This window comes from Solanum dulcamara, chromosome 8 (assembly GCF_947179165.1).
Source record: "Solanum dulcamara chromosome 8, daSolDulc1.2, whole genome shotgun sequence".
NCBI classification, from domain to species: Eukaryota; Viridiplantae; Streptophyta; class Magnoliopsida; order Solanales; family Solanaceae; genus Solanum; species Solanum dulcamara.
This window is the reverse complement of record NC_077244.1, coordinates 76603294-76625211: the sequence shown is the minus strand read 5'-3', so window position 1 is coordinate 76625211 and position 21918 is coordinate 76603294. Positions and strand designations below refer to the sequence as shown.

General features: G+C 33.9%; 3 protein-coding genes and 1 long non-coding RNA gene across 5 annotated transcripts; 3 read left to right on the top strand and 1 right to left on the bottom strand.

Annotated features, from left to right (window-relative positions):
• The first annotated feature begins 378 nt into the window (after positions 1 to 378).
• On the top strand, positions 379 to 5076 carry LOC129898892 (uncharacterized). Its single transcript, XM_055973608.1, has 4 exons — positions 379 to 757; positions 1802 to 1905; positions 4400 to 4529; positions 4663 to 5076. The coding sequence occupies exons 1-4, from the start codon at positions 644 to 646 to the stop codon at positions 4699 to 4701; spliced, it is 387 nt and encodes a 128-aa protein (XP_055829583.1). The 5' UTR covers positions 379 to 643; the 3' UTR covers positions 4702 to 5076.
• A 276-nt stretch (positions 5077 to 5352) lies between these two features.
• LOC129898891 (PGR5-like protein 1B, chloroplastic) lies at positions 5353 to 10106 on the bottom strand. Of its 2 annotated transcripts, XM_055973606.1 has the most exons (8): positions 9774 to 10106; positions 8626 to 8688; positions 8444 to 8530; positions 7929 to 7985; positions 7542 to 7773; positions 6520 to 6593; positions 6289 to 6381; positions 5353 to 5752 (listed from the first exon to the last, which is right to left on the bottom strand). In XM_055973606.1, the coding sequence occupies exons 1-8, from the start codon at positions 9999 to 10001 to the stop codon at positions 5675 to 5677; spliced, it is 912 nt and encodes a 303-aa protein (XP_055829581.1). In that variant the 5' UTR covers positions 10002 to 10106; the 3' UTR covers positions 5353 to 5674. The 2 variants fall into 2 exon arrangements, with proteins under 2 accessions (XP_055829581.1, XP_055829582.1); XM_055973607.1 differs by lacking the exon at positions 7929 to 7985 and having other exon boundaries at positions 9774 to 10105.
• A 1106-nt stretch (positions 10107 to 11212) lies between these two features.
• On the top strand, positions 11213 to 13861 carry LOC129900203 (uncharacterized). The gene is made up of 4 exons (XM_055975129.1): positions 11213 to 11350; positions 12762 to 13125; positions 13212 to 13360; positions 13493 to 13861. Exons 1-4 carry the CDS (start codon positions 11213 to 11215, stop codon positions 13859 to 13861), a joined length of 1020 nt encoding a protein of 339 aa, XP_055831104.1.
• A 1091-nt stretch (positions 13862 to 14952) lies between these two features.
• On the top strand, positions 14953 to 16445 carry LOC129900678 (uncharacterized). The gene is made up of 2 exons (XR_008769669.1): positions 14953 to 15754; positions 16110 to 16445. It is a non-coding gene; the product is annotated as an uncharacterized LOC129900678 (long non-coding RNA).
• The last annotated feature ends 5473 nt before the right edge of the window (positions 16446 to 21918 follow it).

Genomic DNA, 21918 nt, shown 5'->3' with positions numbered 1-21918 from the left:
CAAATTGAACTTCCAAAGAGATTGTATATATAAATACAAATTTGTTTTAGTAATTTGCATATGAGCTCTTAAATTCAATTTGTATACAACTTTGTCCCACCGAGGAAGCAACCCCATTTTCACCTTGAATTGGTCAAAAAAATACAAATGTTTAGATGTTAGAGATATGTATATGAACTCCGAATTTTGCTTCCAAATTTATATATGAAACCTCAAATTTATATAATAATAAATTTTATTAAATTATAATCACAATTAATAATTATGTAAAACTATAGCTATATTAAATATTAAACTAGTAATATTTGTGAATTCCCCTAATTTTTCCACACACCATTGGGTCTATATAAAATCAAAAGTCCAAAAGGATCCATTGCACGTGGCAAGAAGAAAAAACTCAACCCAAAAAAAGAAAAAAGAATTGTAGGGAAAGTAGAACAACTAAACATTTGTTGCATTCTCCATCTCTATCTAATCACTTATATAAAATCTAGATCTACAAACATGTTATTCCTGATTTTATAATAATTCCTCTACTATTAATTCTGACCCATCGGCTTTGTCGTCGATTTCATCAAAACCCTAAAATTCATCGCTTTTGTGACTGTGATTTAACATTTGTTTGTTTTCTATTTGTTTCACGATGAGACAGAGGAAGAAATCAAATTCCGATGTTCAACAGGAAGACCAACAACATCAGAATGGTCACTTGTCCAAGTTTAGACAACTTTTCGATCCCGAAGCTTCTTGGGACAAGGTTTGATTTTTCATTGTTTGTTTATTCAAGTATGGATAACTGCACATTGTTTAATGTTATGTTGATTTTTTTCCCTTTTATGCTGCTAATTCCGGATTTTTAACTTATGGGTCTTTGGTTTTGGTAGATTTCGTCCTCCTAATAATGGAATTCTTGCGATAAATTATGAATCTAAGAACCCCACCAATAGAAAAGCACTTCATAAGCTTTTTATCACATCGGAGTGTTTATTGGGAGATTTGGAGTGAGTAAGACATTCAAAGTTCTTTTTTTTTTTTATAGTTTTTGCTCTGTTTTATTCAAGTTTTATGGTTGCTCTCCATAAAACTGCATAGATTACAGTTACAAGTAGTTATAACTGTATTCAACCATTGCTGTTTTTTTTTTTTTTGATGAAGTAAGTTGTTTTACTAAGAAAGCATCAAGTAGATGCATAATTACAAGTAGGCAAAAATACAAAAAAGAATTGCAAGCCCCTATACATTTGTTCCTTCTAAATATAGAGTACTGATGTAATCCAAAAACTGTTCAGTATTAGATACTGGGGACAATTGTCCAGCAAAAAAGGTTAACTAAGCGTTTGGCTTTAAGAACATGAATGGGAGTTGAGTAACGATCAAAACATCTTTTGTTCTTCTCTGTCCAAATACACCAAAAAATTGCAGCAGGAATTATATACCAGACCTTTGATGGTCTTATCAATTGCCCATAAACTCCAAGTCTCCGACACATTTGAGCTTCTCTCAAACTTTGTGGCATCTCCGAGCTTAGTTTAAAAATACACGGGAAGATGTTCCAAAGATCATAAGCATTGCTGTTGTTATCTTAAAAGCTTAGATAATGATCAATCAGGAAGGTTTTAACTCTTTCTTTGTTACAACATTAATCTTAAAGGAAAGATTTCTTAGACTTTTAGCTTCTCCTTTATGCTTTCTGGGAGAAACTGGAGTTGTGGAACAGCTTGAGGGGTCACTCATGGTCTATTTCAGTCTTTGGCTGTATTATACATTAGTCACTAATAATTGTTTTGTCTTGTAATTACAGGATCAGTTGGGTGATGTATTGCATTGGACTAGACAATTGATGGCTCTTGTCTGTGGATTAATATGGGGTGCCATTCCTTTGGTTGGTGGGGTCTGGTTTATGCTGTAAGTTTTCTTCTATACCTCGCCACCTTCTCTCTTTTGAAGCCATGGAATCTGCTATTGACTTGCTGTATGTCAAATATACCCTTCTTTATTCCTCTAGCTGCACTTCATTTCTCTGTGTTGTTTATCATGTAGATGAGTTTCATTTCACTTCATTAGCTCTTGTCAGTTGTTGCTTGTATGTGGAATTAATTATAATTCATTAGCTTTTGCCAGTTGTTGCTTGTATGTTGAGTTTATTTGAATTCATTAGCTCTTGTCCATTGATTATTACTGGTTGAGTTTATTTCAGTTCATTACCTCTTGTAAGAAGTGACACTTAATATGCAGCTTTTTTATTTTCGTTAGTTTATATGGTAACTCTTTGTGTTTGTACTTACTATTCTTCTTTGTTTACAACGACTGGGACAAAAAGTCGTAGCATGGAAATTGAAATAATATACTGCTACTTGGAAAGTGCTCCAGAATTTTCTGTCAATATTGAAGTTCTGATGGCTGTAAAGATTCATTCACTTGGACGTGTATGATTTTGCAAAGGCACGGCTGTCTGTTGAAGAATATGTAGAGGCAGTGAGCCATGCATTGTCATTAAGAAAAAAGAAACCAAAACAGGCAGGGAGGTTAGATGAAGAATTGGTTTTTTCTCCCTATATAGTTTTTATGAAGAAAGGGTGAAATTCGAGAATACATGACTCTGAGAGTGAGTGAGTGAGTGAGTGCTGTATACAGACTAGCATACACTTCCATTCAATCTTAATGAACGAAAGCCCTTTCATCCTAATCTCATCTATTGAGGAGGAAGAAACTCTAAGAACTCATGCCAAAGAATGTCATATTAACCCTGAAATTTTTTATCCAAAAATATACTTGACGTAATGTATGATATGCAACAAGGATGGGAGGGTACCCAAGAAGCAAGGATAAGAAAGTACATGATGGGAGGATACTCAAGAAGCAAGGATAAGAAAGTACATGAGCATTCATAGTTGGCATGAACTTCTGTCATCACGCACGTACTTCATTTTCCACAGGAGTATCTCCATCTTCAGTCTTTTCTATATTTGAGTATGGGTTTTTGAATTCACTAATTTTCTTAAAGTGGTTGCTCAGTTTAAATGGCTTCCTTCATTAAAGTACTTCAACAACTTTTTCAGGACATTTAATTAAACCTTTTTGGTTTGGATCCTAAAACTGTTTCTAATTTGGTTTGGGTAAGAAATTAATGAATAATTCATTAAAATTTATTCTTTATTGAAATAGTGGTTATGTAACTAAAAGTTTTGATATGATTATATCAGGTAAAAAGAATCAAATCCTAACATATCTTTATTTAGAGCCTGTAAAGGCGTAGACTAACTTTTGCTTGAGCCTTTTATCACTAGTTGACTGGAAGAGCGATCTTTTTTATTCTTATGACAGTGGTGTTAGAGTAAGCTTGCGCGCACTTGAACTATTCCGCTAGGTACCTGCTACCTCCCTCTAGCATGTTTTTTCTTTGTTGGGATTTGAATCTTAATTTTCCATGATGTTCATCACCTTCATTGACTGCTATATCCACCCACTTGGGTGCTGACTGGAGGAACACTCTTTTCTTCTTTTGGAGTAAGAATTTCTTTTTAAGGAGTGAGGTGAAACCTCCTTGTCCTTTCTGTTCCCTCTCCATTTCTTTTCTAAGTTACAGTCTTTGAAAACTTTTCCAGTCAGTTGGATGTTTCAGACACTACAGCTAATAATTGTTTAGATCCTTTCAGGCAAAAAATGTGGCAGTGTGGATCTTCTACGATTCCTTATTACTTTGAATAGTCTCTTTCTAATGAATAGATAAGTCAGTACATCTGTCTCTAGAGCCTTTCAGACATGGACTTCTACTATGATCTTCCTCAAACATACAGCATTAAGGATTGATATTCTCTTGTAATTACGCTGAACCATATATTTCATTGATGTGACTATTGTTTTTGGTATTGTCAGTGAGTGAGTGATTGAACACAACTTTTGATAAGAGAGAGAAAAGTTGGAAGACCAGACACTTAAATGTAGGTCGGAGGTAGAATCTAAAACTCAAGATAGGTGTCGTAGGAGCAACTATGCGGTAATTTTGCTTCATATGGTGGAGATCTGTGATCATGGTTAAACGTAATAAAATTTCAAGCTCATATTCTTTCTTCTTTTTGGTAGATATAGCATTATTGATAAGACTTATTCCGAGCTAAACCAATTAGCATGTTCATGGATGCTGAACTATTTGAAGCCTAATTTTCAGATAAATAGTCTCTAGTTATACTATTTGATGCATGATGAAGCACATTTATATTATAATCCAAATACTGGCAGGAATTCCAGTAGAGATCTGCTTCTAATTCTTTTAATTGGAAGGATGTTTGTTGCTTGAGTTGAAGATCATCCTATTTTCAAGTATTTGGTTGTAATTTTTTAAAATCCCGTTGTGATTAACCGGTTCTTACGATAGTAATTGCACTCTTCTTAAATTTAGGTTTCTTGCACTTTCAACCGGAATTATCTACTGTTATTATGCGCTGGTGCTAAAAGTTGATGAAGAAGAATTTGGTGGACATGGAGCTCTCCTCCAGGAAGGGCTTTTTGCTTCTATGACACTCTTTCTGGTACTTGAACTATTTTCAACCCCCTTTTTACCATTTATATAAGTGGAAAACAACTTATGTCCTTTGCCTCTCTCTCATATTGTTTCTAATGTCTTTTTTTTCTTCTCCTGTTTCTTCTATTATGTTTCCACAGCTTTTTTGGACCGTAGTCTACAGTTTGGCTCACTTCTGATGCGGACTTCTCAACTTGACTGAGCTTCCCGTCTCTTTTCAAGTCGGAACTCATATTTTGGTAGATGGTACCAGGTGTTATTTTTCTGGTTGTTGGGATGGAGTTCCCAGAAAGACAACGTTGGCTGATAAAATGGCCAATTTTCGACTGTGCAATATTATCTTCAGTGTAATCTGAAACATGGTAGCTTTCCATTTCGAACATAGTTTAAAGTGTATTTGTTCAACATTCTTTGCTCCAAGTGCAGATCATGCTGTGACCCAATAACTATGCTTGTTTCTTAGCCTTTCTTAGGTAGGTAGAATTGCTTATAACTTTATGCTTTTTACGCAACTCTCCAGGCATCTTATTTGAAAAAAAATCAGCAGTTTCCAAGTTTCCTAGTCACCACACTTGCAAAACATGTCAACTAATTCCATCTCAGTTATAGAGTTCATGTCAATTTTTTTGTCTACCAGTATTCCATCTCAGTGGAGAATAAGCTAATAATTGGGCAATTTTGAATTGGCTACCTATACTTTTCATTGTCTTGAAGTTGGAGATAAATTGTACATTTTGATGTGAATGGGCATAGAAGCAGAGATGCTGAATAAGAGGAGCCAACCAAATACTGGATTATGCTAACGTACTACCAAATGATCAGTTCACATATAGACAAATGAGATATTTTCATTTCATAAAAACAATTCTGTTCACTACATTTTCTCCAAGCATGAGCAAATACACTGTAGTTTCTAAATATCTGGGATGAATTCTTCTATTATTGTACTAGTAAATGTTTCATGATGTAAGACATGCCGTTGAGTTGGATTTAAGAACCCAAACAGCTTTTCAACCGATTGCAGTATAATTTCCAAGTCTATTTAGTATGGAGATAGCACACGAAGGCGAACTGGCTGTGACTGATAAGAAGGTGTACATAACGTTTCGTGATCATCAGGATTAACTGAGGGGAATTCAACCAACATCATTATCACGCCCATCTTTGCCTCTGTCTAATTAAGTAAACGCGACCATAAACCCAACGTCTGCCAGGTCTTGAGATGGATTGCTGCAGTAAAAGCACATGGTATTAGGGCAATTACATTCTTCAATGAGATAAGAATCTGAATGGTGCAAAAATGAAATGAATTACAAATTTCTTAAAGATGCAGAGAAAAACAAATTCAACACCTTAAGATTTATAGTTTTATCTTCTCTTATAGAACATTAGATGGCATAACAAAATATGATCTTGCAAAAGTTTTAAAATTGAGATATCATATCATAAAAGAGACCAATTATTTTCAGACACAAGAAACAGAAAATATAACTAACCCATTATTTACATGTAATCAGATAAGCTGGAGCAGTAAGTGTACAAGGAGTTCTATGACCGCTTTGAGAGAATGTTAATACAATTATTTAGAGTAAAATCTTATAACCTGTCATCACAATAATTATTTCTCAAGGGTTATCATGTGTTTGCAAACTAGTTTATCCAATGTAAATGACAGCAAAAAGGAAATGTACAAAACTCCTCCAACCAAGTAAGTATGTTGTGTGAAGTAAGATGAGAATCGAAGTCATGGTCAAAAGTAACTCAACCTTGGTTTGAAATTCTAATCTGCTTCCACAAACATGACAATCAGCTCTATGCGGGGAATGGTTGGATTTCTCTGCTTTCACGAAAGCAAACACCTGAAGGTAATATTGGTGAGAGCTATAAGATTCATCCATTTCAGTACAAGGTGATACAATTTAACCCTCCTTCACTGGAACCATATCAATAACTTCTAGAAATATTTGTGGAGATGTGAGAAGCTAGTTCATAATTACCTCCTCACCACAGTTTGGGCATGCTCCTTTCAGCGCTACCAAGTCATTTTTCCAAAGTCCTTGAAGTGCTCCAACTGTGATTAGTTATCTCAAGTTATAAACTGTAATTGGAATCCATTGAAGAAATAAATTCTCAAAAACTATGGACAGCCTTGCTTCTAGATATGGTTCAACAATCACATTTACACTGGTGATCATCACCAAAACAGTACAACATGGAGGAAAGTAATAGAAAATATATAATTTAACAAACACCATTTCCTGAAAGTAACCTTCTTAATGAAATTATTGCAAACCTCACTCTAGTACTTAATTCTGCAACAGTATCAACATGATGCAAATTTTTTCTAAGGGGAACAAAACTATTAAGGATCAATCTTATACTAAATTTTCCTCTCCAATTCTTGACAAGATGTGATTGAACTTTCCCATTTTCAATTCTAGCATTGCTGATTCAAACAAGAATTTTAAAGTCAAAATTTCTTTTAGATGCTTAGGTTCCTTTTGTGCACACATAAATAGAGGTATTCTCATACAGTTCTTCGCCACCTTTTGAAGAAAACACTCATTTGCAAAGACCAAAAGTGTATTTCATCTAAAGAAAGGCAGAACATTCAGACTATAAGATCCAAAATGATAAGATGTCATTTCTTTTTTCCTTTGATGTCAATCAACCTGAGCAAAAAAGCTTTGATAGCAGCAGGTAAATTAAGATGGATAAAGAAAACCATTTTCTATTTATAAGTAGCCTTTTTCTATTGAGGAACTAAAAGATGCTTATAATTCTCACCAACTTATATTACTTGCACTAGAACTCCTAACTAATGAACACCAAGAAAACCAAAGAAAATTAATGTCAATGGAAGGGGAACAGACATGATAATAAACTAAGTTAAATATTGCTGAATTAAAATTTCTAAAAGCACATCTAAGTAATTTATATATCAGTATGAGGATTTATGTCAAACAATTGATAATGATTAAACTTGATAAATGAGGGTTCACGAAAGAAAACACATTACCTGAGGCCGAAGCAATTGGAAAGCCTATGATAGATCCCAATACCATAAAAAGGATTCCATTGAGAATGGTAAACAACTCAAAAGATTGATCAGTGTAGGGCATTCCTGAATCAAATGTGTCTTGATAAGCTTGAGCGATGGTGCAGATTAGAGGCACAATCAAGAATGAACTCCCAAACCCAAGAATCAACAACCATACGCTTGCTAATGCAAACACCTGTGAAGGATCTTCCTGCCCTACATACACATTAATCAATATTCAAGTGTAGGACGAAAGCCTGGTCTACAAGTAGAAAAACTACTCCAGGATAAACAAATATAGTTCTAGGGAATGAATGACACAGCTGAACTAGATTTGCAAATAGCACTGTGGGGTAAGAAATGTACGTGTACATCCATAATGTTTTCTTTCTCCTTTTGCCATGGCAGGTACAGAGACTTTAACTACAGAGGACAAATATAAAGTCCAAGGAAAATATCAATCTAATAGGATTTAGTGAAGAAATACAAAGCACAAGCAAAGTGGATGGATCAAAATTGGCACATGATAATTTTCTGGACTTAAATATATCAAACAAGTTAGAGGCAATAGAAAAGAAAATTAAGGTAGAGAGTAATATTATAACAAGGTCAATTTTAATGCAAATTTAAGATACTTCCACTTGGAGTTTGAAGTATCTTAAATTTGCATTAAAATTGACCTTGTTATAATATTACTCTGAGTTTGAATACTCACATTTACAGTATTTTAAAAGGAATGGAAGAAATATTCCAAACACAAATAGTTATGACCAACAAAGTTAAAGAAAAAACTCAAATGGATATCACAATAAACCAATTCACATAACCTATGTATAACACAGTAGTATTACAATAAGCAATTCATATCACAGTAGTATCACCTCTGCATCAGCATAAGTTGAGTGCCGCCTGAGACTACAGCGGGGATACTTGATTACATGCTTTGAACCATACCACCGCAATCTTAACTGAAGTACAAAAAAAAAACAATGTGCATGAGGATCAGAACATAAAAAAAAATGTTCAAGCTTTCCCTAGCTATCAACTATTTTGAGAAACTTACCTCTACTTTGTCAAACATATCATCAACTATTAAAGGCATTCCACTGTAATAAGCATCACGTGCCTAAGAGAAAACAGAAGTACAAAATCAGAGAGCAGCAGGACAGGGGGTAAAATGAAAAAAAAAACACCAAGTTTTTCTGTGTTACCACCAATCTTTATAGCTCAAGAATTTACAGGGGATTTTCACAAACACTACCTACTAATAAATCTTTTTTGAAATCCATACAGTTTATAAGGCCGGGATTTTGGCCAAGGACTAAAAATCACAGAGATGGACCTCATATATACCACTCGCATCTTCTTTAGCTCCTCATCAAATTATCAAACAATTCGAACAACAAGTACAAAGTACAAACATAAAGTACTCAAAAAGCATCAGTAAGCTTTAAATCACTCAAACGTGCTACTAATTAGGTAGTCATTAAACTCAAGTGATTTAACACATGATAGGTTCCTTAATTTACATACTCCCCCTGTCCCAATTTGTGTGGCACAATTGAAAGTTCGAGATGTCACAATTTATGTGGCACAATTGAAATTTTGACGTTCAATCTTCTATACTTTAAGCATTCTGTTGTTTTTAATTGAGACGGGGCCCTATTGGAAACAACTTCTCTACCTAATGCTATGGTCTGCGTACATTCTACCTCTCCAAACACCCACTATATAGGATTAAACTAAGTATGTTGTTATTCTTGTTATGTAAAATTCTATACTTTGACCGTGAATTCGTACATAGAAGATTTATGTTATTTGAATAAAATTTATATATTTGAAAACTATGTAAAAAGTACTGCAAATCGCAATAATTAACATATAAAGAAATCCCGATCAAAGAATAAATTGGTTGACTCTCGGAATTTCAAGTGTGCCACGTAAATTGGAACAAAGAGAGCATTTAGATTTTAGTATGTGAACGTCTGAAGGCACATATGAGTGATCATTTCTTTGATTAAGCAAAAGCTCAAACATACAGACTGTACAGTACTCAGAAGATAATCAATATCAAGAGTTCTACGAGGTAATTTAGGCCGTGAAAAGAAGTCAATGTTACTGATAACCAATTTGCACTTTATTTCATTAGTAGTGCAAATTATAAAGCTTCATACAAGCCAAAAATATTCCTAACAGTGAGATGAGCATTACCTGGCGGTAGAGGGCTTCTAAGGTTTCTTTGCTAGCTGTCTCAATAGGTCCGACGAAAATACAGGAAGGTCCTAGAGGTGCCTCTCGCTCTTCACAAGTGGATACGCCATGGCTCCTGGCGGATATCCGGACCGGAAACGAAGCTCCGGCGCGGGAGTTGCTTCTGGTCAGCTCGATGACAGTGGAAACGAGCACGCGCCGAGCGATGGGATACCACGCGCCGGCCATGAACCGGTGGTTACGTGACGACAGCTGAGAAATTTTGAAGAAAGGAGTGAGCGGTCAGGATATTGTAAAATCGACGGGTAATTTTGGCTCTGGTTCGTTCTGGCCACGAATTTTTGGTGTTTATAAAGAGGAGGTGAATGACGAAAATGCCCCTATGTAGTCGTAATTTGATTTGCTAAAGTAAATATCTGTTTATTAGCCGCTGATATTTTTGTCATTCGGAGCAAGTGGGACAATATCCTTTTTCTCGACACGAATGCTGTGGAGTGAGGATACCAAACACTCATACGTAAACTTCAAAAATTATTGATACGATACACACCTCATGACTGAATTTAGGAGTATTTTTCTAGTTTTAAGTGCAATAATCGATAATTCATACACTTAATAATTTATGTGGTGTACTTTAATTAATTACGAAATTTAAAAAATATTTTTTTTTTTTAAAATGTGTGAATTTAAACTTGATATGAAAGATTTTGCTTATGACAAAAACGCTCAATTAAATTCGTTTGTCCAAAAATGATATAAATTAATTTTTTTTAATCATATATAAATTGTTGAATTCTTTTTTAATAGATATGGAAACAAATTACTTTAGGTTACAAATCAAAATTTTAGGTGTGACCGATGACGTTTTAGTGTTTCTTTGCAATTATTCTTAAACCAAAATTGACCATCACAACACAAATAGTGCCCAGTTTGCCAATATTCTTAAACCAAAATTGACCATCACAACACAAATTAGTGTTCCCCCCAAGCCTATAGTAATGATTCATGGAGAACTGAATATCACTTAGAAAACATCGAAAGTCAAGTCTCTTATTATTCAGGGAAACCTACAATTCACCATTATTAGCAAATTCTCGTATGGTAAACCTGATATAATGGAGTTGAGATGAACAATAACAAGTCAATATGAAATTAAAAGTGAGTGCACTATTGGCGTTTTGGACACACGACATATTTTAATCTGACTCACAAGTTTGGAGGACTATGTGCATCTGCTTTCAACATCAGCCTTCTATGTGAAAGCAAGAGAGAATTATTGACAGATGAGAAAACTAAAATGGGACCCTTGGTTTGAACCAGATGTTGAAACAACGATAGGAGTAGCATGAATATTCTTTCCAGATCTTCTGCCTAACTTTTTTGCGAAAGAGACAATTTTCTCTATAGCTGCAGCAATAGGTAAGCCATTAACGGTAGACATGACAACGAGGAATCAGACGAGACCTAATTGTGCTAAAGTCAAAATAGAGGTAGATCTGATTGCGAAATTGCCACAAAAAATTAGAATAACGGAGGAAGATGATGTGACAGGGGTCAGAATAACAGAGGAAGATGATGTAACAAGGGTCATAAAGTTTAAGTGGATCAAAGTGTAATATGACTACATGTCAAATACTGTAAGGAATGTTACTTACAAGGACATGACGAACACAATTGTTGGGTAATCCATCCAGAACTGTATCATTCAAGGATTGAAGAAGAGTACAATTAGGAGGAAAAAGAATTCAAAAATAAGTAAGGAGCGAAAGAGGAAGAAAGAAGAACATTGACGAGTGAAAAAGTTGTGGGACCAAAACACAACAAACAGGAGTGGATGATTCGGAGTAGAAACAAATATAAGAGGAATAAATATGGACATATAGAAAGGAGGAAAGATGTACAAGATGACAATTCATTTGCTGCATTGAGAGAAGAGGGAGAACAACATAAGGAAACTGATAATACAAATAAGTTTGGCGGAAGCACGAAAGAATGGGTGACAAGAAATTTTGAGAGACAAGAAGAGAGACAAGAGGTGATAATTGTAAAGGAACAAGAGGAAGGAAAATCTGATACAAGGCAAACTGAGACACAATCAAAAAACTAAAATGACAAGGAGATAATTGCAGAGGAACAAGAGGAAGGGGAGGTTGATGCAAAACAAAATAAAGAAGAACAAGATGTAAAAGAGGGACAAAACAATAAAGAAGATGAAAAGACTGGAACCATGGTGATTTATGAACAAAGTAATGAGAAAGTAATGTCCCTATCAAGAGATATGACCATTTTACTGAATAAAGGCATTTGCCGCAAGTAGACACGTGGTGGACACGTGGCAGAACAACTCCACCGCCTTTTATCACTATAAGTAGGCTCAAAAAAGGTCATAAATAGTATGGTAATTGTTATATTTTGTATTTTTTGCATTGGACTATTCGTGAGCTACTGAACATGTTATATTCTGTATTTTCATACATCGAGTCATTCGCAAGAGAATCGACTCAAGTTAAAAACAGGATAGTTTTCGGACACGAATTAGAAATATTTAATTTCTAATCCTAATTAGAAAATATTTTGGAGAGTAGGAGTTCATTTAATTGGGATTAGATGACTAGGTAAAAATTAGGGGTTAATTAAACTAATTAACCTAGGTACTTGTGTGGTCTCCTTCTAAACTAGTTAAGTAATTAAATAGCTAGAAGACATGTAGAGGGATCATGTGAAAGGCTAGGGGCTGCACATGTATAGCATATTAAGACTATGTCTTAAAGGATAATGCTGAAAATACATTCATTTCATTTTTTTGACCAAAGTAATTTAGAGAGAGAAGTGAGGGAGGTAGAGAGAAGGGCTCTCGGCCAAAGTGGAGCTTGAAGGAGAAATTAAGAGGTTAAGAGTGGTGATTCTTCATATGTATGGCAGCAAGGATGAGGTATTTAGGGTTGCAAAAATATTTTTGATCAAACTCTCAAGTTCCAAATTGCAAAGGCAGCTGAAGAGTTCTACATAAAGCAGTTTACAAAACAAGCAGATATGGATTATTTTGAAATGCTGAATGAACTACCAATCGTGATTAATGGGGAAGAAAAAGAGCAACTTCAGGGAATGTCTTTAGTAGATGAAGTCAAAGAGACAGTTATAAGACTAAATAAGAATGGTGCAGGAGGGTCGGATAGAATGACAGGAACTTTCAATCAGCAAACATGGGACATCACTGGAGAGGACATGTACAGTATCAGGGATTTTTTTGGAGGGGCAGAGCTGCCAAAGTTTATAACCCATAGGAATTTAGTGCTCATTTCTAAAAAAGTTAATGTGAATACTTTCTCAGATCTTATACCTATCTCTTTAAGTAATTTCGTGAATAAAATCTTTTTAAAAATTATCCATGAACGACTTAAGGCAGTGTTACCTAAGATTATTTTTCGGAACAAGTAGAATTTGTGCAAGGAAGGAGTATAGCAGAGAATGTGCTATTAGTGCAAGAAATCATTGCTGAAATCAGAAAAGAAAAGCCATCAAATCTAGTTGTAAAATTGGATATGATTAAAGCTTATGACAGGGTAGAATGGATATTCATGACTAAGGTATTAAGAATAATAGATTTTAGAGAAAGGATTATTGATATGGTGTTAAGACTAATCAGTAACAACAAGTACTCGATTCTATAAAATGAACAACCAAATGGATTCTTTAAATCTTCTAAAGGACTTAAACAGGGTGATCCTCTCTCACCTACCCTGTTTATATTGGCAACTAAAGTTATGTCTAGATCCCTAAATGCTCTTATGGAGAAGAAAGACTTTAAGAGGTTTGGAATGCCAAGAGGTAGTCTCAAAGTGAATCATTTAGCATTTGCAGATGATATGATTATAACGTGCAAGGCAGAAGTGAGAACAATGCAGATGATTACAGATACTTTGAAGAGATATGAAGATACTTCTGGACAAAAAATAAACAAGGAGAAGAGTGTTATTTATATGCATCATTCTATAGCAGGAGGAGAAGCAGTGATAGTTGAGGTAGCAACAAGAATCCTAAGAAAGGAATTCCCTTTCACTTACTTGGGATGCCCTATATTCTATTAAAGGAAGCAAAAAGCATATTATCAGCAGATTTTATAAAGGATTGGTTCAAAAATTCAAGAATGGAAAGGAAAATTACTATCCTATGAAGGAAGAGCTATTCTAATAAAATATGTGCTCCAAATCACTCCCATTCATTGCCTGTCAGTCATGAATCCTCCCATGAATTTACTGAATCAAGCTCAAAAAGTGATGGCATAATTTTTATAGAGCAGTTATGTTGGAGAGAGAGGAAGACATTGGATAAAGTGGAGCAATTTATGTTTGCCAGAGAAGGAAGGGGGACTAGGATTCAGATTAATGGAAGATGTATCAATGGACTTATTTTGCAAATTATGGTGGAATTTTCAAACAAAGTCATCACTATAGAGTGAGTATATGATGAATAAGTATTATCAAAAGGAGCATGCAAATGAAGTGGCGTGGAGAATAGAAAATGGAGGATCACAGATGTGGAAGAAAATGCTACATGCCAGATATCTTATTGAGCATCAAATCTTCTGGCTACTGAGAAGGAGATCAGCATCAGTGTGGTATGATAACTGAATGAGAATGAGAAACTTGTACAACTTAATCAGTAACAATTTTCAGCTTAGTCACACTTTTGTAACTGCACTTCCTAACTAACTTTTTAACCACTTTCTAACAAACTTAGTTTAGCTAACTAACTATGGTTACATCAGCTTGTTTTCTTAACTCAACACCCCCCTCAAGCTGATGGCTTGAATATGTCTCAAAGTCCTAGTTTACTCAACAAGCATTCATGTTGATGATTGCTTACCATTAGCAGAGGAGAAGCTTAGGGAAGTGATTAAAAAAAACTATTATTCGAAGACAAAGTTTGATTGCAAATTGACCTCCGAGCAGGTACCTGGACATTGTATTTGCATTTTATTGGAAATCCTTACATTTGTTTGGATGTTGATAATTATAAGTTTCCTGGTGAATCATGCCAACAATTTGCGTGTATTTATTGCAAATCAATAGGTGAAGAATTTGTGTAAGCTTTCATTTCTGCTAGCAAAACTTCGGGTGTACAAATCAAATCAGAGACCTGGACTATCATGGATAAAACTAGACAACCTGAACATGTTGGACTAAGTAAGTGGGTGGAAGAGCCTAGGTACCACTCACATCCACATCCGCTGGAAAGGAATGTAGTTACAACTCTGCTGCTGCCATTAGCGCCTCAAAATTCACTATCACTTGCTGCTGGTCAATCACGTAACAGAACATTGGAAAACGGTGTTTATGGATGGGACACAATGACACATAATCGTGATACTTCCAGAGGGAGGATTGGTTGAGCCTCGTGATTCTTATAGGCGGGACAAACTGCTAAATCCTGATATTTACAGAGGAGAGTCTTTAGCAGAGCATTATGATTATCCCAGACAGGATGGATTAGTAGAGCATCGCGAATATCAGCTGGTAAATCTGGAAGCAGGACTCCGGGATCTCGTAAACCATGTTTTATACTCTGAGAATTTTTCCTCCCAGGATCCTGTGTACTCGCCAGGCAGACACCCCAAGTATAATCCTCCACCAGGCTTACGACCTGAATACCGTCTTGGTGGCCTATCAAGTGAGTACAGTTCTACAAGAGGCATGCCTCCTGAGTACCATTCATCTCCAAACTTTCTGCTCGAGTTCCATTATCATCAACCCGCATACTGATATTAGGTTCCGTCGAAGGTATGGTGTTAAGAGAATGGTAACTCTTCCCACTAGAACTCAGCTTGAAAATTTGACCATTTAGTGATTCCATCTTCACAGGTTTCTGTAATACTGATAGTTTACGATGTAGTTTGAGCTGAATTTCATTAGATGGTAGCCCTTGGTTTTCCAAAAGTTCTGTTGCTATCACTTTTGCAGAAGAGACATCCGTTCAGCCAGGTTTCATCTTGATCTTTATGGCTGTCACCAACTTTTACTTTCAGATTGCACCATTGTAAAAAACTTTTACTTTCAGATTGCATTACCCAATAGTGATTTTTTGACTGGTTTTTATGTTGTTCTTACAACTTATCTTCGTCTTACTTATAACTAATATCAATATCCAATAGAGAAGTATAAAAAGATAGAGCAGTTGGTTCTTTATTGGATGAATTTGATCAAGCTTGTACGTAGAGTTCATTATAGACTGTTCTAATTGAGCAGAATTTTGTCCATTTCAAGTCTCAAAGGACTTGATAACCTAAACTACTCAGCTTTGTCATCTTCTTAACTTTTGTGTTGATTTCTGATGCAGGATTTTGCAGCTTGTGCTATAAACCCATAGAAATTACAAGGTGGATCCTTACATGATCATGAGTCGAGTGAGCTTAGAGTTGAAGTTCACACTCAAAAGTTAGTTACTGAATGGTAATTTTTTTGTTTGCTTGAAAATTCAGTATACACCATTTGTCAAAGTTTGATCCTAGTTCTGAAACTTCTGTAAAAGCTAGATGAACTCAACTGTTAGCAGACTGTTTCACTCACCAAATGGGAGATCATTGTTCCATTTTGATTGACATTAGTACCAGAAGATGTTTGAGGATTCATATTTCACAGATGAGCTTTCATTTGCTCAGGCATTGAGACCATATATCTTCTTGTTTACTAGTATCTTGATTATACTTTTGGCTAGTCTTCCTTTGACATGGATATAATAGATAGCGAGGCACTGCTATGAAAGAATTGTGGTCTGGGCCTCACAATACAGAGATTAATGACTAAGCGAGGTCTAAGCCTCAGTTTATCAGTCTGCAATCTTAACAAGATAGGAGTAACAAAGTCCATTATCACTCTGCACTTGAAAATTATTGTAAATTGTTAATTCATGTTAATTAAGAGGTTGTTTTCTTCTCAAATTGTATAGTAACATCTATTAATTGGTCGGTACAGTCTTGCAATTTTACTTAAGAAAACAACCAGAGACAAATAACTTGATTTGATTATCCATAAATGAACAGTACCTATCTAAACAGAGTAAATTACCATGTATGTCAGTCTAATAGTTGCGGGTATTTGTGATGACTTTATTGATTATAATATTCCTGAAGACCTCCTTGGTAGTATTACTGGAGGGGCCAAAAAAGTACTCTTAATGACTTGCAGGTTACTTAAGATGGTAGTTGAGCTAGTTTGGTCCTGGATTGGTTATGAGTAGCCTTAGCTTGATGATGTTGGCATGTCTCAACTCTCATGAAGAAATGCATTCAATGCTATGGTCCTAAAAGAAAAAAGAGAAAATGAGCAAATGGTAAACGTGGAGTTACTACATGGGTTCGTCATTTCTGCCTTTTTACGAAAACTTATATGGTCCCAATGTTGGAACCTTTCTCCAATTAGGTTTTCCCACATTAACACTCTTAAAGTATAGAGCGAGATGTTTACTTTGATAGTTTTTTAATAAAAAAAACTCACATACACTTTATATTGGTACAAAATCAATGAATGCAAGACACATCTTACACATGAACATTTATCACTTAGACCACATGCCTATTAGAGTTATTCGTTGGTTAGGAATACTCCATGTATTTTCACTTTAATTTACAACTCCTCGTATTATATTGCTTGATTTGCTATAATTATTTGGTGCATATGAATATTTCCTATTTTTGTCTCTTTAATTAGAGGCAGGGACTGAAATTAGATTGGAAGGGGGGGAGGGGTTTAACGTGTAACCGTGAAAGGGAATTTCTCCACATACTGAATTGGTCCCCAGAAAACCAACTCCTAACTGTGATTTTGGAAGTAGGCTTACTTTTTTCAGACTCATAATTTTGCATTATAGTCTCATATGAACATCACCATTGCATCATATGCTTAAAATATTTACATAATAATAATAATGAACATGCTAAAATTGTACAGGTTAAATCTTTTCTTAAATGCTACTAGCTCCCTTTAGTTGTGGGGCTTTTTAGTTACAACTCTCAGTCAACAACTTTAAACTTGCAAGCACACCTCAGTGGGAAGGACTGGTGTAGCATTTATGAATCTTGGATACATTTCCAAATTACAAAATAGCTTGTTTGGTAGACTAAACGTAATACTGGCAATTATGGTTTGTGTCATGCAGTTGAATCCAAAAACATTCTGTCGATCCAAATAATTTTTGAAGAATTTGAGTTAAATTGTACTCAAATGACAAGAAATATGCTGTTTGATTACTACAATATGTCCATTCATGTATACTAGCTAGTTAATTTGGTGCTGCTATCTTTTGAAAACAGTAGTAATATATACTCTCACCGTTTCAATTTGTTTATCTTACTTTTCCTTTTAGTCAGTTTTGAAAAAGAATGCAATTTTGCTTCTTTTTTTTTTGGCAATTCCTTAACTCTAACTTTCCACATGACACCTTTAAGACCATAATATTCAAAAGTATTTTTTAATTTCTTAAACTTCATGACAAGTTAAAATCAAACAAACAACTTGAAACGAAGAGAGTATAATTATTGAAATAATTGTTATTCCACAAGCTATGTATGTAGGCAAGATAGAAATTAGATAGAGAGTTGGGTAAAAAGTTGAAGATTTTGAAAGTTAGGTAATGGTTTTAATTTGATAGCATGTTCAAATACACATATATAAAGTAAAAACCTTTCATCTCTAAAAAGAAATGCATTTCATTTTAGGTCAACGTAACATGATGCTTTAATTATAATCTTTTTTTATATATATAAATAATCTTTTCTTTTGTCTTCTTCTTCTTTTTAGTTTAGTAGAGTATCAATCAGTAACACTGTAGAAGATGCCATTTTAGTAGAAGCAGTACAAATGAGAGTAACAATACCTAACACCTAACACTATGTGGCCGTTGACAATAAATTAAATTAATTAAAAGACGTTAAGAAAATTCCAAATACTAAAGGTGAAGAACACAATAAAAACAAATTATTCGAGGTGAACTAATTTTTAGAGTACATAATTAATTAATTATCTACCGAAAGATACGTCCTTCCAAACATGAAGTTACATCATAATTACCTTAATTAATACTTTTTCTTTTTTAGGAATTGACCCCCCAAAATTAAAATATTTGTACTTCAAAAATCAAAAGCAATGATCTTGTATGAAAAAAAAAAGATTAAAAATGACCGGAATGAAGCATCTCCATTTTCAAAGGCTTTGGGATATCAAAGTTTGTCCTTACTGTCGGCTGCTCATATTTCCTTTTTCTTCTCTAAATTCTTTACTTGAAGATGACAAAACTAAAGTGTATTTGAGATTGAACTTCAAGGAACATATTATTATTGAAGTTGAAAAGAAAATTGTGTGTATATTGGAATAAGTACAATGCTATATTAGGATTTATGTATTGAGTAGTTCAATAACTTAATCTCAAAACATATTTCACTATCTTAAAGTTTCTCTAACTTTTCCATTTGTATGTATTAATTGGATGAATTCATGAAAGACTCTGGTACTTTAAAAAATGGAAAAAATATTTTATTAGAGATGCATTCATATCATATAGACTAATTCAATCTATACTTGATAGACATGTTGCTCTTAGGAAGCAGTGCTAGCTAATGCATCTCCGTTCGAGTCCGAGTGACGGCATATCATTAGAACACTAATTAAGAGTTTTCTATCTTATATTGAAAAAGATACACCTAGTTTGCTATCAGATACACTAAAAATAGGGAGCGAGGCGAGCGAGATAGTCATGTATCCCAAATACATACGAATCACACTACATACACACTAAATACATGTGTCTGTATGTATCTGATGTGATTCGCATGTATCTGGAATACCATATATATAGGAGAGTGGCGAGCGAGATGGGAGGAAGACGAGGGAGGAGGGCTAGATTTGTCTATGTATCCCAAATACATGCGAATCCACTTGGATACAATGTATCTAGTAGAAATTACACTTAATTTTGACCCCATGTATTCTGATATACATGTATCTGGACGTATCTGAATGCACTAAAATTTGATAAGATTCGTATTATTGCAAACTAGAATGTATCTAAATTATTAGTTCCTAAACTAATGAAATTTCTGTAAGTTTCTCTTAAAAAATCTCATTACAAATGCTTCTCAGTTGATCATTTATGACTAGAATTATTGGGGAACCTAATACATTCGCTTCCCTAGCTTTCATCTTCAGTATCAATGTCAGCTGCTTTCGTTGTTGATATTCTTTCCTTGTGCCCCTACCTCTGTACATCCAATTTTTCACATTTATAGTTCCATTTTTGGTAGAAAAAGAATGAATATTGTATGATCTACCTTACACAAAAGGGAGAGGAAATCTCCGTGATTGTCTCCTCTCCCGTGAATATTTTATTTTCTCAATTTTGCTTCTTTTTTTTTTTTATAAAAAAAACAAACAAATGGGGAATATAAAGAAAGACCTAATCATAACATAATAAGATTTGAGCTCATGCATTGCAATTCGAATGGTTGCCTCTTAAAAATATAAGTTGTCCCACCGTGAACTTTGTCGAACTTTTTTGACTTGTTGTGATTGGATTTATGCATATACTAAAAGCTCATTTAAGCCATAGTATAGTTTCACATTGCATGTAGTACTAACATTAAACTAGTTGGGGTTTAACATAATATTTGTAACAACAATAATAACATATTTAATAGAATTTCACAAAATAAGATCTGTAAAGAATAAAGTGTATGCGAACTTTACTTTTACAATTTCATCTTTCGAAAAAAGAGAGGTTACTTTCGAATATTTTTAACACATACAATATTCAAATTATTAATATTTAAATAAATATTTGAACCTATAATTTTAAAAATATAATATTTCTTATTGTAAGAAAAATTTTAAAAATAAATTCATTAAAACTAAGATCATGAATGCGTTTAATAATAACTTGAAGAAAGCATGAAGAAGTGTAGCGTATAATTTGGAGGGACACAATCATTAGATTTCCATGTAAATTGTCCATGAAACTTCTTAAATTTTAACCCTTTCTCCTGCATAAAAATACATTACCGCCTCTTATTCAATTTATTTGTCGTATCTTTCTTTCTTTTTAATGTGTTTCTCATTTTTTTAGATAATTTTTTAATTTTAATTTTTTTGCCTAATATATTTAATGTCATAAGATCAATTTATACAACTTTAATAAGATTATAATATTTAATTATTTTGTTTTACTTTTTTAAATTTATACCAAATCAAAATAATAACAATAACACATTCGAGCTAATTCGAGTAGAATTTAAAAAGAATAAAATACAAGCAAATCTAACTTGTAAGCCAAAGATACAAAACATTCTATATCTAGTAGGGGAAAAGTTAAAATAGTTTGGTCCCCAATTTACGGCGAAAGAGCGGACCTTAGAGTCCTGTTCCTTTTACCAAAGTGCGTCGCGCGTGCGGCTCGAGAGAAACCTTTGTCTAATGGGCCCGCCCAAAGCCCATAATGCTCTTCGCATTAGGCCCGTTAATTATGGACTCATCCACCTGCTTTCCCTTTGCTTTTAGAACATGTCAAGTAATAAAGGTAAATAATCTCTTATGAATGATTAATTAGAATTAGAATAAAAATTAACAATATTTTATGTTATATTTATTCTATTCATTTTAATTTTTTTATTTATTTTGACTTAACACATAATTTAATAAACTAATTTTTTTTAAAATTTTATGATTTTAAATTAAAAATATGTGGAATGTATCAAAATATTATTTATTCTTATCATATTAAATATATCATATAAAAAATTAAATATTCTTTTTTAAATAAATAAAAATAAATAAATCTAAAATATTTGTAATGGATCATAAAAAGGATCGTCCTTCGACTTTCTACCCTAATTTTTTCATGTAGATACCACTAGCTTCTTAATCAATTTATTTCATGCGAAAAGACTGATTAGACAAAAAAGTGTTTTATGGACCATACTGTAAAAATTAAAAGTAAAAGTGACTTTAACTTTTAAATATTGATGAATTTTTAAAAAAAACCGAAGAGAGTATAATCTGTGAGTATACAAAGTTTAAAATTTAAATTTAAATTTTAAAGAAAAAAACCAAAAAGTCCGTCTCCGAAAAGCATCTCTCTATTGGAGCGTGAAGCACACACC

Bases quoted from the DNA above. Each gene is read 5' to 3' on its own strand.
- LOC129898892 (XM_055973608.1), top strand. From the start codon at position 644: ATGAGACAGAGGAAGAAATCAAATTCCGATGTTCAACAGGAAGACCAA. The intron at 758-1,801 runs GTTTGATTTTTC...TTGTAATTACAG, and splicing joins CCGAAGCTTCTTGGGACAAG to GATCAGTTGGGTGATGTATT. The intron at 1,906-4,399 runs GTAAGTTTTCTT...TCTTAAATTTAG, and splicing joins GGTGGGGTCTGGTTTATGCT to GTTTCTTGCACTTTCAACCG.
- LOC129898891 (XM_055973606.1), bottom strand. From the start codon at position 10,001: ATGGCCGGCGCGTGGTATCCCATCGCTCGGCGCGTGCTCGTTTCCACT. The intron at 8,689-9,773 runs GTAATGCTCATC...GTTTTCTCTTAG, and splicing joins TAGAAGCCCTCTACCGCCAG to GCACGTGATGCTTATTACAG. The intron at 7,986-8,443 runs GTGATACTACTG...TGTCCTCTGTAG, and splicing joins CAACTTATGCTGATGCAGAG to TTAAAGTCTCTGTACCTGCC.
- LOC129900203 (XM_055975129.1), top strand. From the start codon at position 11,213: ATGACAACGAGGAATCAGACGAGACCTAATTGTGCTAAAGTCAAAATA. The intron at 11,351-12,761 runs GTAACAAGGGTC...CAAATTGCAAAG, and splicing joins GAATAACAGAGGAAGATGAT to GCAGCTGAAGAGTTCTACAT. The intron at 13,126-13,211 runs GTAATTTCGTGA...CGGAACAAGTAG, and splicing joins TCTTATACCTATCTCTTTAA to AATTTGTGCAAGGAAGGAGT.